General features: G+C 37.3%; 1 protein-coding gene across 1 annotated transcript in view; it reads left to right on the forward strand.

Moving 5' to 3' along the window:
* The window catches only part of LOC101860008 (F-box only protein 33), a 15,662-nt gene extending 3,580 nt beyond the window's left edge, over positions 1-12,082 (forward strand). The window contains exons 2-4 of the mRNA XM_013080249.2: positions 2,435-3,120; positions 4,855-5,006; positions 5,966-12,082. Coding sequence (XP_012935703.1) covers positions 2,435-3,120; positions 4,855-5,006; positions 5,966-6,106 — 979 coding nt within the window. The 3' untranslated portion in view covers positions 6,107-12,082. The remainder of the gene's footprint in view (positions 1-2,434; positions 3,121-4,854; positions 5,007-5,965) is intronic.
* Positions 12,083-13,705: the final 1,623 nt, after the last annotated feature.

Here is a 13,705-nt window from a genome sequence, read left to right on the forward strand (position 1 = left end):
ATGAGCTGTCCCGCCAAGAACAAGTGATTATCTTCAGACTAAGGACACAACACACAAGATTGAGACAACATATGTACAGATGTTTTAAATTAGTACAATCACCAAAATGCCAGTTTGGAGAGGCGGACCAAACTGTTGAACACATCCTTCAGCACTGCAAGACACACAGGACCCTGAGACAGGAAACGTGGCCAACCCCACTGACGCTACAAGAGAAGCAATACGGGCCGCCAGATGAACTGAGCAGGACGGCCCAATTTATGACAGATACCGGACTTCAAGTGTGATGCGATCGAGAAGAAGAAGACAATAAAAACGAATTTTTATAGTCAATCCAAGTGTAAAACTGAATGATCAACAGTTGATGGGTACTACTAGTAGGGCAAGCCCACACGATCAGCTGTTTACATAAACAAGCTTGAAGTGAACTAGAAGTTACCATTGTTACTCCGTTTTACCAATCAGAATTGTTTACATTTCAGACCATTCATGCTCGAAAAGGGTCAAAATCTAAAAATAGTTGCGAATGAAGAACGTTGAAGCAAAAAGAGAATCTTTGGTTGAAGCAAAGGTGGCCATGAGGTATTGGTTCTAAAAATAATCTCACACCCACTCACTAGCAAGGTCGAAATTCCTTTATATCGTCACCCAAGCTCACAACAAACCACACACACCTTCAAAATAAATCAAAATAAAATATTTATAGTCGATTATAGTTGTTTATTTTTATCTTAAATGAAGCAGAAGACATCAAACTTTCAACAGATCCAAAAAAAAAAATGTTTTAAATGGAAAGTCATTTTTTGCCTTTTGAGCCTCGTAGCTGATACTGCGTCTTTCGACTGATATTGACCGGGGCGGACAGATATATGTGTGCAAGTGTAATCTGTAATCTAATCAAACATTGCTCAATTAGTGTACGGTTTGAGGCTTGGAATCAAGTTGTAGAGTAATGATGTGGTGGCTTTAAGGTTTAAAATTTGTGGGTGGTTGGCGGGTGCTCTGGTGTGGTTTGCTTCTTCTTTCCTATCAAACATATCGTCCTTATCTCCCCTTCTTCTTTTTATGTTTGTTACTCTCTTGTAACACCTCTAATCTTCTGGCGCTCATATATGACCTTTTATGCAGTTGCGAGCGCCGCAAAACCCTCTACTAAAACTAAAAGGTTTAAAATTTAGTTTAAAGGGAAAAATAAAGATAAAAGTATAATATTATAAAAGGGTTCCTCGTGGTTTCAGTTCTAACCTCTCAAGAATTTATAGCACTTTATTTCATGTTATTATTTCCTTCAGTCTACATGTCTTAAATTGATACAAAATATTTAACTCTTTCACTACCGGGGTTTTTCCTCACCTGGACCGGGCCCTATCTGTGACCTCTTTTCTGATTCTGCCTACCTTCGGACAAATTAAAGATTTTAAGTTTAATTTTCAATATAAGCCAGATGTACTATCTTATAATGGAAATAAAGGGGAAATAATGACCTATTTTACCATGTTGCTAAAAACGATCATTCTTTAGCCTGAGATTTCAGAATTACAAAAGTCGGACTGGTTTTGAAGCAGGAAGTGGTGGCTCACAGTCCAGCGTTGGGGGTAACACAAACTGTGAAACACGGCTTACGGTAGTGAAAGGGTCAAAGAATTTCCTGAGAAGATGAGCTGAGACAGGAAAAGGATTGGATTTTAAGTACTAGATTTGCATGAGAGACAGTTCAGTGAGTGTAAAGGTTTTTTCATATTTCTTAATCATTTTTATGCTTTGGGAAAAACTTTAAGCCAGAATTTAGCTCATAAATTGTTGGCAGCGAATGACGAAAAAATGATCGGACAGTTGCTCATGGTGTAAAAGCAATAGAGGAGTAAAACAGTACCCCCCTAAAAGGCTCTCCCAGGAGCTGAAACTGAATGTCAAGGGATGCCCCGACCAGGGTTCACTGTTCACTTTTGAAGTACATGTCATTACCATCGGGTACTTTTTAGGTTGAAAAACACAGATATGTTCCTTTGAGACTGTAAGTGTTAGGTTTGTTATTCAAATCTCCTCGCGTTTGATTTTTTTAGTAAAGGGTTTTCATTCTCAAAACTGAATGAATGATGCAAGACTCTGTGTTTTGCTTCATGAAGATTTTGGGACCATTCGCCTGATTCAGTACCTTGGTTGAGTGTAGAAAAAGCTTTTTAAGTGTCAGATTCGACTTCTCTGAGAATCCTATTCATCTCCTTTAGGTCATGAGTGTTGTGGTGGAGCCAATTACTCTACTGTCAATGTCATTCATGTACTACTGCAACCCAGATACAATATATCTGCTCTTATCCAGGCTCCTTCCAGAGTGTTTTTATTCAACCTGATCATCTCTAATTGTATGAGGTGTTAAAGTAAAGCTATTAAGTGTTGCTATCATAAATTAATTGTGTGTCCATTTTATTTTCAGCTTTCTCGAATCACTTCAGTTGCTCATAAAAAGGAACAAACGACTTCTCCATTTGTCCTTGGGATGCACAGAGATTCTTCTTCACAATTCTCAAGAACTTTTTAATCTCTTGGTCAAATACCATGCCCCCTATCTTCAGTCTCTGCATCTTGCCACTGTGAAAGAGGACACCAGCTCATACGATGTCCCTTATATCGGAATAGACAATTTTGCAGCTTTTGCGAATTTGAGAGCCCTAAGCATTGACTATGATTTCGTCACGCCAAAGTTTCTTGCAGTGCTGGCACATCGTGATCGAGGTGCCCCGCCTTTGCACTCGTTATGTCTGCACATTCACAGAGTCAATCAAAGACAACCAACAGACAGCATGTGGAAAGAAGTGTTGTCAGCAAACCTGAACATGGAGCTCACTCTGAATTTGGTTCATTCTGTCGATGGCCTTCAAGCTCTGCTAGATGTGCTGAAACCCTCCATGCCCCTGACTCACTATCGACAGTACTTTTGTGGGGATGTCAACGTGGCTTCGCTGAACATGATGAGCAGCCTATATTATTCCACTCTCAGCTCCCTCACCATTGTGGAGGCCATCAATCACCAGCCTATCAACTACACAGTGAATGACACAGAAGATCCTTTCGTAATGCTGGCATGGCGGTGTACAAGGCTTCAGTCTCTGAAGCTGATTGGTAAGCATTATAAAGGGGTTTTTTTCTCTATCAATTTTGATAATTTCTTATTATGGTGCCAGGTTGAAGGACGAGCCAACAGAATTGACCTTACATTTTACATATTATTCTATTTCTGAGATGGTGAAGAAGCCTCCATTTCTCTTCAAATTTTGAGGATGTGTATTGAATTTGTCTGTCAAAAAGTTTGTTTTAAAAGACTATTTTTGTAGCCCGCTTTAGAATATGAATTAAACCCTTAAAGATTAAATTGGAGGCTTACTTTTGTTAGCTATGTTTCTGGATTATATAATTTGCTTTTGTCTGTTGTAGTTTATGTGTTCATTTCAGTGACAAATAATAAGAATTTGTGGCTGCACTCTAATGTTTTAGGTTCTAGGCAGTGAGTGAAAAGCTGAGATGGCCTTTGGAGCCAAAATTCTGTATCCAGGGCCTGGTAACTTTTGGACATGACTTGAATTCATGATTTTTAAAGAAATCTGCAAGTTCAAGTCATTCGTGAAATGTTAAAAATGGTTGTACAAAAAAATATGCACGTGTAAAGTATCCTGTAGATACAGAACGTTTATGAATAGGGTACAGCCTACAGAGCAGTAATTTTGAGGATGAAGAATTTGCTTTTAAATTACTTAATAATCTTTTGAGGGCATGGTAGGCTATTTCATTTTATATAGTTGTTTTTTTAAATTTAGTGTTTCATTTGTCAGTGTTTTATTGTGTATTTGAAAGGAAGGTGGGGAGTGGGGTTGATTATAATGAATGATGTTGCATTCTCTTTCAGAGGGTGAACTAGACACCTTTATATGTCATTGACCACCCTCTAATGGCAGTCGATATTACTTTTCTGGGTGTAAATTTCTCTCAGTTTTGCCTAACAGCTTTTTTTTTTCGAAGTGACTATTTCTCTGAACGTTCGTGAAAATAAACTTGAACTCTATTTCTACGAACGGTTTCCTTTCTCGAGATTTTCTGGTTATTTGCGAGATTTAGGCGTCATCTTTCATTCTGCCATTCTGCGAGGAGTGGGAAGAAGCATTTTTTGCATCAAATTCAATTTCTAGAGCTAGAGATTTTTAAATGTCTGAATATTCAGATACTTCAGTTGTGGTTGGGGCAACGTTCCCGGACTATACTTGATTTGAAAATATGTTCAAAAGGTACTTCGAGAAAACAAGACTGATCGACTTTGGCCTTGGCAGTAACCTATTTTGCATTTAGTCATCCAGCAAAAAATAAAATCTTTCTTGTAAAAAAAAAATCCCTCCACGCCCGCCCCCACGCCCCGTTAACACCTTAGGCCTACACACACACTGACACACACACACACACACACACACACACACACACACACACACACACACACACACACACACACACACACACACACACACGCTCACACACACATGCACACTCACACACATACACACACACACACACAGGCCACTCCATTCACAATTATTATCAACAAATCTCAAGAACGGAAACCGTTCAGAGAAATAAAGTTCAAGTTTATTTTCCAGAACGTTCGGAGAAATAGAGCCGGACTTTTTTTTGGTGCTGTTTATCCAGGTTTACCAGCATGTCTTTGATAGGAGCTGATAGAACAAAATTTGTTAAGTTTTAATATAATATATTATATCAAATTGGGTCAGTCATGTTGAATTGAGCATGAAGTTAAGTGACTGTGGCTTTGACAAAAGTATGTTATAGCTTTTGAGTTTTGATTCTCTACAGGTATGTCTCTGGATCAGAAGGATTTGGTGGCCATTGCCCGGCTGAGATCTGGTTTGCAGCAGTTGACAGTACCATCCTGCTGTGTGTTTTGGAATGAGGAAGATGAGGACTACTATGATGAAGACGATGCACTGGTGGATCTTGAGTACAAAGTAAGTTTTATCTTTAATATTTTATGGAATCTAGTCTTTGAATTTTAAACCAATGTTATGTCGGACTGCTGTAGTGTGTGTGTGTGTGTGTATGGGGGGGTGTTAAGCATTCTGTTCCTGACTTGAATGAAATAATCAGTCGGTTTATATCTGATTGGAAAGAAATGTTTGGGTAATATAAAAGTTCTTTTCAAAGACTGAAAATTTGTTTAAAAATTTTACGGCTGGTATATTTCAAGAACTATCCTGTTAACGAAAAAAGGTGATTTTCTTTGATTTTCCTGCCCTTTGATGCATGATTTGAAAATATTTTCGTAAGCAAACGGAAGACACGTTGTTGTTTTTTTGTAAATGTATTTTCTGACATGCAGATTGTCCCTAAAACCACATTGTAGAGTGAGCCATAGGACATGTATTATTGTCTAAAATGGACAGGGTGAAAATAAGTCATGACTACAAGAGCAAAGCTTTCTAGTTCGTGAAGTGCTACTCATAGAGCCCAGTCTTATATGGCACTCAGCAGATATTTTTTCTCCATAATCACAATATTTCTTTTTATAGATAGTTTGTGGACAGCTGTTAGTGGAAAGTTTTATTTAGAAATAAAAAAGTAGATGTTAAAACATCTCAAATTTTGGCCCCCACCTTTAAAATTGTTGCATTTGTCTTATAGGTCATTTTCCTGATATGGCTTTATTTGACCAGGTTTTTGGTTTAGAGAAGTTGATCAAATAGAAGGGGAAAACCTCCAGGATTTGGGGTTTTTTCAGTTTTCCACTGTAAGGGATTACATTGTAGATAAAATATTGTTGTAAGCATTCTTGCACCCTGTGGCCTTACCTTACCACTGATCGTTGTTTTAGACTGTATGACTATGTGCTGTGCAGTTTGGGATGTCCATTCCTTACTGCGGTTATCATATTTCACAATGTTTCTCTGACTGTTTGATGACTTGTCAGATTTCAGAAAGTCTTGGCAGACCATGGCAACCTTTGTCAGAATTCCTCATCCCTCCAGCCGTCTTCTATCATGATGCTGATGCGGACAGTGCCTACATGCCAGAGCTGCTGAAGGACCAGGAGTGGCAGCGGAAATCCTAGTCTTGTGATATTCCACTCAGCCACTGTCGACAAAGACAGATGTTATACTAAACTGATCCATGCCGACAATGACAAACGGGACAGTGTGCAAATTTGTGCTGAAATCGCACATGTAAGGAAACTTGCACTTCATGTTGAATCCATCATTCCATGCATTAAATAGTTGATGGCTAAGTGTTTCATAATGATGAGAAGTTGAGTGAAAAAATTTAAGGTTTGGAAGGAAGTAAGCAGTCAATTGTATTTATGGGAGAGACAAAATTTGAAAGCCAACTGGTATGTTAGCACCATGAAGTGCATGGCAAAGTTAACTGTGACTGAAAGTGTTTGAGAGTGGGGGGAAAAAAGCATCTGTATGAGGTGTCATAAACGTCTGATGGTTACAGAGTACCAACGTGAAGTATGTTTTACATCTTGAGCAACGAGGTGTTATTTTATTTCTTATTTGGATGTTCAGACTAAAGAATGCACCCTCCTTCGACATATTTTGTTATCTCAGTCCCAGAACAAAGTACATTCTCCCCAGTGTTATCTGCTACGAGGGGACACTGGGGGTTTTCATATACCTCTCCATGAAAGACAGCAATTCCACCTAACCTCAAATGTTACACAATGTATCTTGTGGCGTATGATGATGTGCAAAGGTATATATATTATGGAGTCTAATGATAAATGTATCTCAATACTCGAAGATGCTGGTTTCCAAATTCTTCTTTTGTGAAGAGTGGGATTAATACTGAAAATGTTTTGTAAATCTGGTCTGCTCAAAAGTGAACTTGGGTTTGCTGGTCTCTCATGAACTAAATCATTTCGAAGTTGAAAGTCATTTTGAACATTTTTTTTGCTTTAATTTATATAAGCTTTCATAGCCCATTTACATATCCACCGCTGAAATTCAAGAGCTGTCAGGAAAAGTGATACAGTGTAATGTTCAAGTGATTTCCTGTTTTTCTACAAAAACACGTTTATTATACAAACTGCTGTGGAATGCTAAATAATTAGTTTCATGCTTTGAGAATCTTTTTAATCTATACCCAACAGTCATTTTTTGTGTTTATTTTGCTTTGAATACCCTAAGTGGCAGCTTGCCTTAAATTAGAAATGAGGTGAAAATTGTGGCATTTATTGCTTTTTTCAATTACAATCTTTTTGCCTTTATCTAATATTTCTACGCATTCATTCAATTATCTCTTTAAAATAATGTTTTTCGCTCAATGACAGTGAATTTTATATAGCGCTACATTTCCTGTCTTCGTTACCAGCAAAACGGATTTACTAGCAAGGCCTTGAATAATACAAAGGATCTGTGACTTTCAAGATAAATTAAGGCAAATAGTGTTCAGAGTGTTACGAAAGAACTCAATATGATCTCAGTACAACTTTTTATGAGATGTTTACCAAGTGCAGTAAATGTTAAATTACAGATTACATGAATAACTTTGTAATTCAGGTTCTTGAAAAAGAAAAACAAGTTTTTTGTTCTCACAGCCCAAATACACCACACTAATATTCTCTTTGAATGCCTGTACAAGACCAGATTACCATGAGAAATAATCATTCATGAGGTCTTTAATATTTTCTTTTGTTATGCAGATCATCTGTTTTCGTTAAGAAAATAACTACAATATTCATACCTATTTTTACTACCTGCGTGCTTGTGATATTGAAAAGTTTTCCAAGTCAGAGTACCCCTTGTTAGTGAAACAAAATCTTACTTAGTTCTGCTTTGAAGCCCTGTCTCAATCCGTCTGTGTGTCTGCCTCCTCTGTACTTCTTTCCAGCATTCTCGTGTGTACTAGTTCATGCCTTTAATCTAGGTCCATTTTGTACGTTAGGTTCTCCTCCTTGTATGTCGGTATATTTGATGAAATAGGGTTGCTTTGATTTCCCCCATTTGGTGTGGGTGGGGAGTGAGATAGGGTGGATCAATTTAACTGTTTGGGAATTTTTCTCAAAAGGGTGGATAAAGTTTCAGTTCAGTTTATATGAGGCTGCTTTTGCCCAGTTCCACTCAAATCTCTGTTACGTTTTTTTTCTCCACTGAGGGAGGTGCTGTGAGCTCTGTTGATATCATCGATCTTAACAATATGCTCAAGTGTGGTTCAGATCCTGATAGGAAATTAGAAGGCTGAGAGTGTCCTAGGACGAAGAGTATTTTATTTTTTTGTCAAAACTCTCGTGGCCCAATCTTGCTGGAAGCACAAGTTCACATCAAAGGTCAAGACCTCGTAAATGATCCACAATATCGAAACCCATGCTATTTCCTCTGCTCATTGTTACTGTCTGTATTTCACTTTTATTTTATTTTCCTGTCCTTTGCTGTTCCTCCCCTTGTTCTTCTCCGTGATGCCGCACTGACATCATATGTATGTGGCATTCTCCACCTGGAATTGATGATCTCTCAAGATGAAACTTACAGTTCTTAGGGAAGTTGGAAAATGTGATTTTTTTTTTTTTTCCTTCTTCTTTATGTTGAGTATTCCATTGTGGAAGGTGAGGTTTGATGGAGTTAGATTGTTTTGGGTTGTTTTTTTCAGGTTGTTTTATTCTGTGTGTATAAACTATCAATGCATTCTTGTAATGTTTGCCTTAGTCTCTTTTCATCCTTATAATGCTTCTGTAGATAGGTATTACTTAAACCTTCCACACAAGAAGTAAATATAGATCTCTGTAAAACACCTTTTCATGTATTAAGCAGTATCGTGATTGTTGTAGACTTTTTGATCATTTTGAACATTGGTTGATTAGATTTGTGATACCTCGTTAGATTTATATTGCTGATGGTATGCAGTGGGGGAGTTATGGATGTGATCAGTTACAAAAATAATTATGAGCTAGTACATCCAAGGTCTATCAGCAATTGCACTGACATATAAATGATATTATTCATCCCTCGATTTTCCTTATGCTTTGGACAATTTATAAATTTTATCCAATACTTTTTAATTGAATTCAGAGCATGTTTTTTAGTTTTATTAGAGGATTTTTTGTGTGGCTGTAGATGACTGCTTATTGAAATTTTTAGCACAGTAGTGCAGACATGCATTTAGTAGGCAGTACCCAAAGATGTATTTCTCTAGCAGAATCTGTGTATGACTCGTACTATTAGGAAATAAGACAAGGGGCTAAAAGTAAGCTAAGACCAAAAAAATGGATAGTTGTCTTTTGATTTTTTTTGGTCAAATGTGGGTTATTTTCATTCTTCATAAGATTTTTCATGATCGAGTAAAATATGAAATGTTCCTCGTCTTTTGCCTTATGTTCAAATGGAGTCAACTTCTGCACTGACGTGACAGTAAAACCACAGAGATTTATAGGATGAAGCACATTAAACTAAAAGTTTCCCTTCAGGGAACAGTCATTTATCAATTGAGAATGTTAATCATATTATGCTGATATCATCTTTATTATTTGCTTTTTTTTCATGCAAGTTTGTTTTTTTTTAATCTGTGAATTTGACTCAAAAATATGTGTTAAAGTTAAAGGTTGAAAAGTGCCACATTCAGATTAACATATGGCAGATGGATGTAACATTCATCCTTGTGTATAATTCAGAACTTTTCTGGATCTTCTAAAATAATCATTAGCTGCATACTTAGAGACCAACTTTTTTTAAAAAGTGAACCCATTTTTTTAGAAATTCTCCAACTGCAATATGCGCATGATTTCCTACATGCAAAGAAAATGAAAGTTTAAAGAGCATTTTTCTCCCACCGATTCATGCAGCAAAACTATGTCATGTTTCCACTAACTTCTAAACATAAAATCGGCCTTCATGATGATTTGTGAATATTCAAGTTTCCCTTTTTTTGGCGTCGAGTCATTTCTTAATATATATTTGTCTCATTTCATGTACTTGAAGTTTCTTAAACTGGACATTTAGGACTATCTGCTTTCTGCATGATGTTTATATTATATATATAGAAAATAGAAATTTTCTGATCCAAGGAACATCTCATTGATAAATCCAAGTTGAATGAATGCTTCTATATTAAGCTCAATGCTGACTCACCTATTTGGCCAAGAAAGCCTCATATATGTGTGTTTTAATTTGTTTTTCAACTGTCATGAATTTTTTGATTCACTGTACATGTATTAAGGTGTCAAAATTTGGGGGCTTTTTTTTCCCTCATAGCTTTAGGCCTTTGTAATTAGACAAGTATTCGGAATGAAACAAACCATCTTTCCCTGACTTGAGAGGAATTCAGCCAGCGTCTGCAATCTTGAGTGGAAATATCAATGTGGGATGCACAAGAAATTCTTACTGGACATAAGTCTCATCATAGTTATCCCCAAATACTGGTGACAGGAAATGATTAAGTGTCCATGCCAGTTTTTTTTTCCTGTGAATGGCTTCTGGCTGCAGTAAATACTTTTTTTGGAAGAGGGCATGGGTATTTAGATATAAATATATGTAAGTCCATGTAGAGTAGTGCTAAACCGCTAGTAAAATAAGTAGAACTTGTAAGTAAGTAAAAGTGATATTATTGTGTTCATTATTCCATACAATATTTTGTTATCATTCTCAAGCTGCCATTGTTACTTCATCTGCCCATTGCCTGTGACATTTACGGTCACCAAGAGAATTCACAGAGATATACTTGTATGACACTCCAGACTTGCTCCGATCTGTTACTTTGATGATGACAAAACCCTCCGATTCATTTCAAAGGGTTTACAGTTGAGTTAAAAAATTTTCGTTGTTATTTTATTCACCTCACTCGACCTTATTGATTGTGTACCAACACACATTTGGCAAGCTTTTTTGACTGTGATAAACAAAACATATTTCATGACTTTTTTTCACCCATGGAAGTTGTAAAGTCTGTGATTTCCTCACAAGGAACTTGAGAGAAACTGTCATTATGCATCAAAAAAACATGCGAACTTGACAGAGTTCCATCAGTTCATACCACATTCTAAATGCATGTACAGAACTAGACCAAATTGATGTGGGAACTAGCTCTGCTTCGACTTTTTATTTATGAAGAAGAACATATACATTTTATGTCCTGACTACAGAGTCATTGGAACTCTACAAAGAGGAATCAGATCTCATCCATGTAAAACATTTATTGATATTTGTATGACGAAAGGGCAAAGATTTTCCTGCGCTGGGCTAGTGATAATCTGAGAGCTATCTGTTGCTACCACAGTGCGAGTTACTTCTGTGTGTACCCAGGTCTCTGCATTTTCGTACTTGGTGCTTGGCTAGGCTGCAGGTTCATGAATTCTGCATTCTTCTTTAAAGTGGCTGGATTTGAGACAAAGGGAAAAAACTTTACTGCCAGTCAGCCTCTTTTTTTTTATTTTTGAAAACTCTCTTACATATTAAATAAAGCATTGCAACATGTGTATGATAATCAATTCTACCCATCCTATGCTAGCAATACAAGAGCTCGCATATTTCCATCAGACATCCCAAAGATAAAGTCAACGATGCGGACGTATGTTCCCGACACTGCTCTAAAACTATACAAGGAAAAGAAAAGAGTACTGTAGCAGTTACAGCTGGGCACAAAAACACCACCCCTGCTCGACTGTACTTTTTTCAAGTACCTATAGTAAGAAGATATATCGGGTATTTCTATTCTCTTGTCAGCTGTGATATCTGCATACTGTTTTGAAACTTTAAACTGTGATATGCTTGAAAATGGAAGCTTGTGATTGTAATTTCAATACTGCTGAAAATTTTCAGAACAACTTTTCCAGTCATTTTCGGAGGACTGTAGTGAGTATTGCACAACATCATAGGGCTAGAAAGATTGACCATCAGTATATTTCTCTTCTTTCAAAGATCTACATCTATAAGAGATTGTATTTGGTTCTCTTGATACAGATTTTAGGGATTAGATATAACGAGCAATGGTATGTTGCACAGCTGACCTATGGTGTTATATACATATATATATATATTTGGATCCAATTTCGAGAAATAAAGCATCGTTTGCATATGCTGCGAATAAAGAAACATGATTTGGCCTTCTGTGATATTTACTTACATGTATGTTTTTATGTGTACTGATCTGAGTTTTCCTGTGTTTTCAAACTCACCTTACAGAAAACTTACCCCATGTACTATCTTTTTGAGGATAATGAAAGGGAGAAGGGAATTCATTTTCATGTTTTCCATTTCGAATCTCTTTCCTTGAGGAATCCATCTTCATATAATATGCTTCTTTGGGGGTGTCGGTATCTCCAAGAGGTTTACATTTTGAATTTGTCTGGTTGACGTTTCTGTAGCGATGATGTTGTTTTACGGGATAGGGATGCTACCATCTTGAGCTCACCCCCAACTTGATGGACCAGGTGACCTGTGTCGGGAGCCACACTTTGGAACCTTTTTTTAATCGCCTCTCTCGACACACAGGCAGAACATCAACCTTATTCTTCTCACCATCGAGATCTGGATGGCTAAACTATTGCAATTACCATACAATACATTAATTTTTTAAAATCACACTGCCAATAATTAATATGCGTTACTATAACTAAATATCTTGCCGTTAACCAATTGGAACGAACGAAAATATGTGGAACGAAAAGGTCACTTGGTGCCTTTCCTGCGGTGTGACATCTGAGAACCGTTGAGAACGTTTTAAGTCATTTGGTCGCTGTTTTCTTTTAACTGTAAGGCTCATAGAGAATAGTGAACCATTTTATGGTACCGTACAGGACGTTTAGTTCTGACTGGTCGACTTGCATAAAGAGGATCCATGTTTTCTTGAACAAGTGTCCAAGAAAGTTACTGAGGATCAGATGGACAGACAGGGTCACCATCAAGGAAGTGTTAGGGAAAACAAGACAGATCCCAGTCAGCAGAGATGAGGTAGGAAAAAGGTGGTGGCGAAGGACTGAACATATTTTCAGAAAGTCAGGGAGCTGCATAACAAAGAAAGTGTTGGATTGGAATCCACAGGGTAAAAGATCAAGAGGAAGATCGCGTGGAACCTGGAGAAGTATCACAGAAATTGATGTACAGAAAAGTGGGAAGATATGGAATAACACCAAGAGGCTAGCCCAGGATAGAAAAAGGTGGAAAGTGTTTATGCGTGGCCTATATCCTGATGCAGGATGAGAAAGGCAATGATGATGATGATGATGATGATGATGATGATCGGAGCTGACACTGTTCCATTTGTCCTGACGGTGCCGGTGGCGGGTTTTGTTTTGTTCTGTTTTGTTCTGTTTCAGTTTAAAATGTTTTGGGCTTCTTCGGTAAAAGCAAAATATCCTGTACTAGTACAATACACACATACAGGATCTTTGATAAATGTTAATTTGCATATATTACTTTTTTCTGTATTTGTCTATACTTATCATGTTCTGAGACGTTTGTTCGTGTGGCAAATCAAGTCAGCTGGAAATGCCAGTTGCGGTGAGCTCACTTCATGTATTTAAAAGGGACATTGGAGTGCTTGGGTTACGGTATCCAGTCTTTGATTCAAGTGAAATCAAGAAAAATAAATTGTTACTCAATTCGTACATAGGCCTACACATACATACACAAACACACGCTATCACACACACGGATGAAAGATTACTCACAATTGTGCCACCCCACCCCCAACCCCTCCCCTCTCTCTCTCTCTTTCCCTC

This window comes from Aplysia californica, unplaced genomic scaffold, assembly GCF_000002075.1.
Source record: "Aplysia californica isolate F4 #8 unplaced genomic scaffold, AplCal3.0 scaffold00079, whole genome shotgun sequence".
Taxonomy (NCBI): domain Eukaryota; kingdom Metazoa; phylum Mollusca; class Gastropoda; order Aplysiida; family Aplysiidae; genus Aplysia; species Aplysia californica.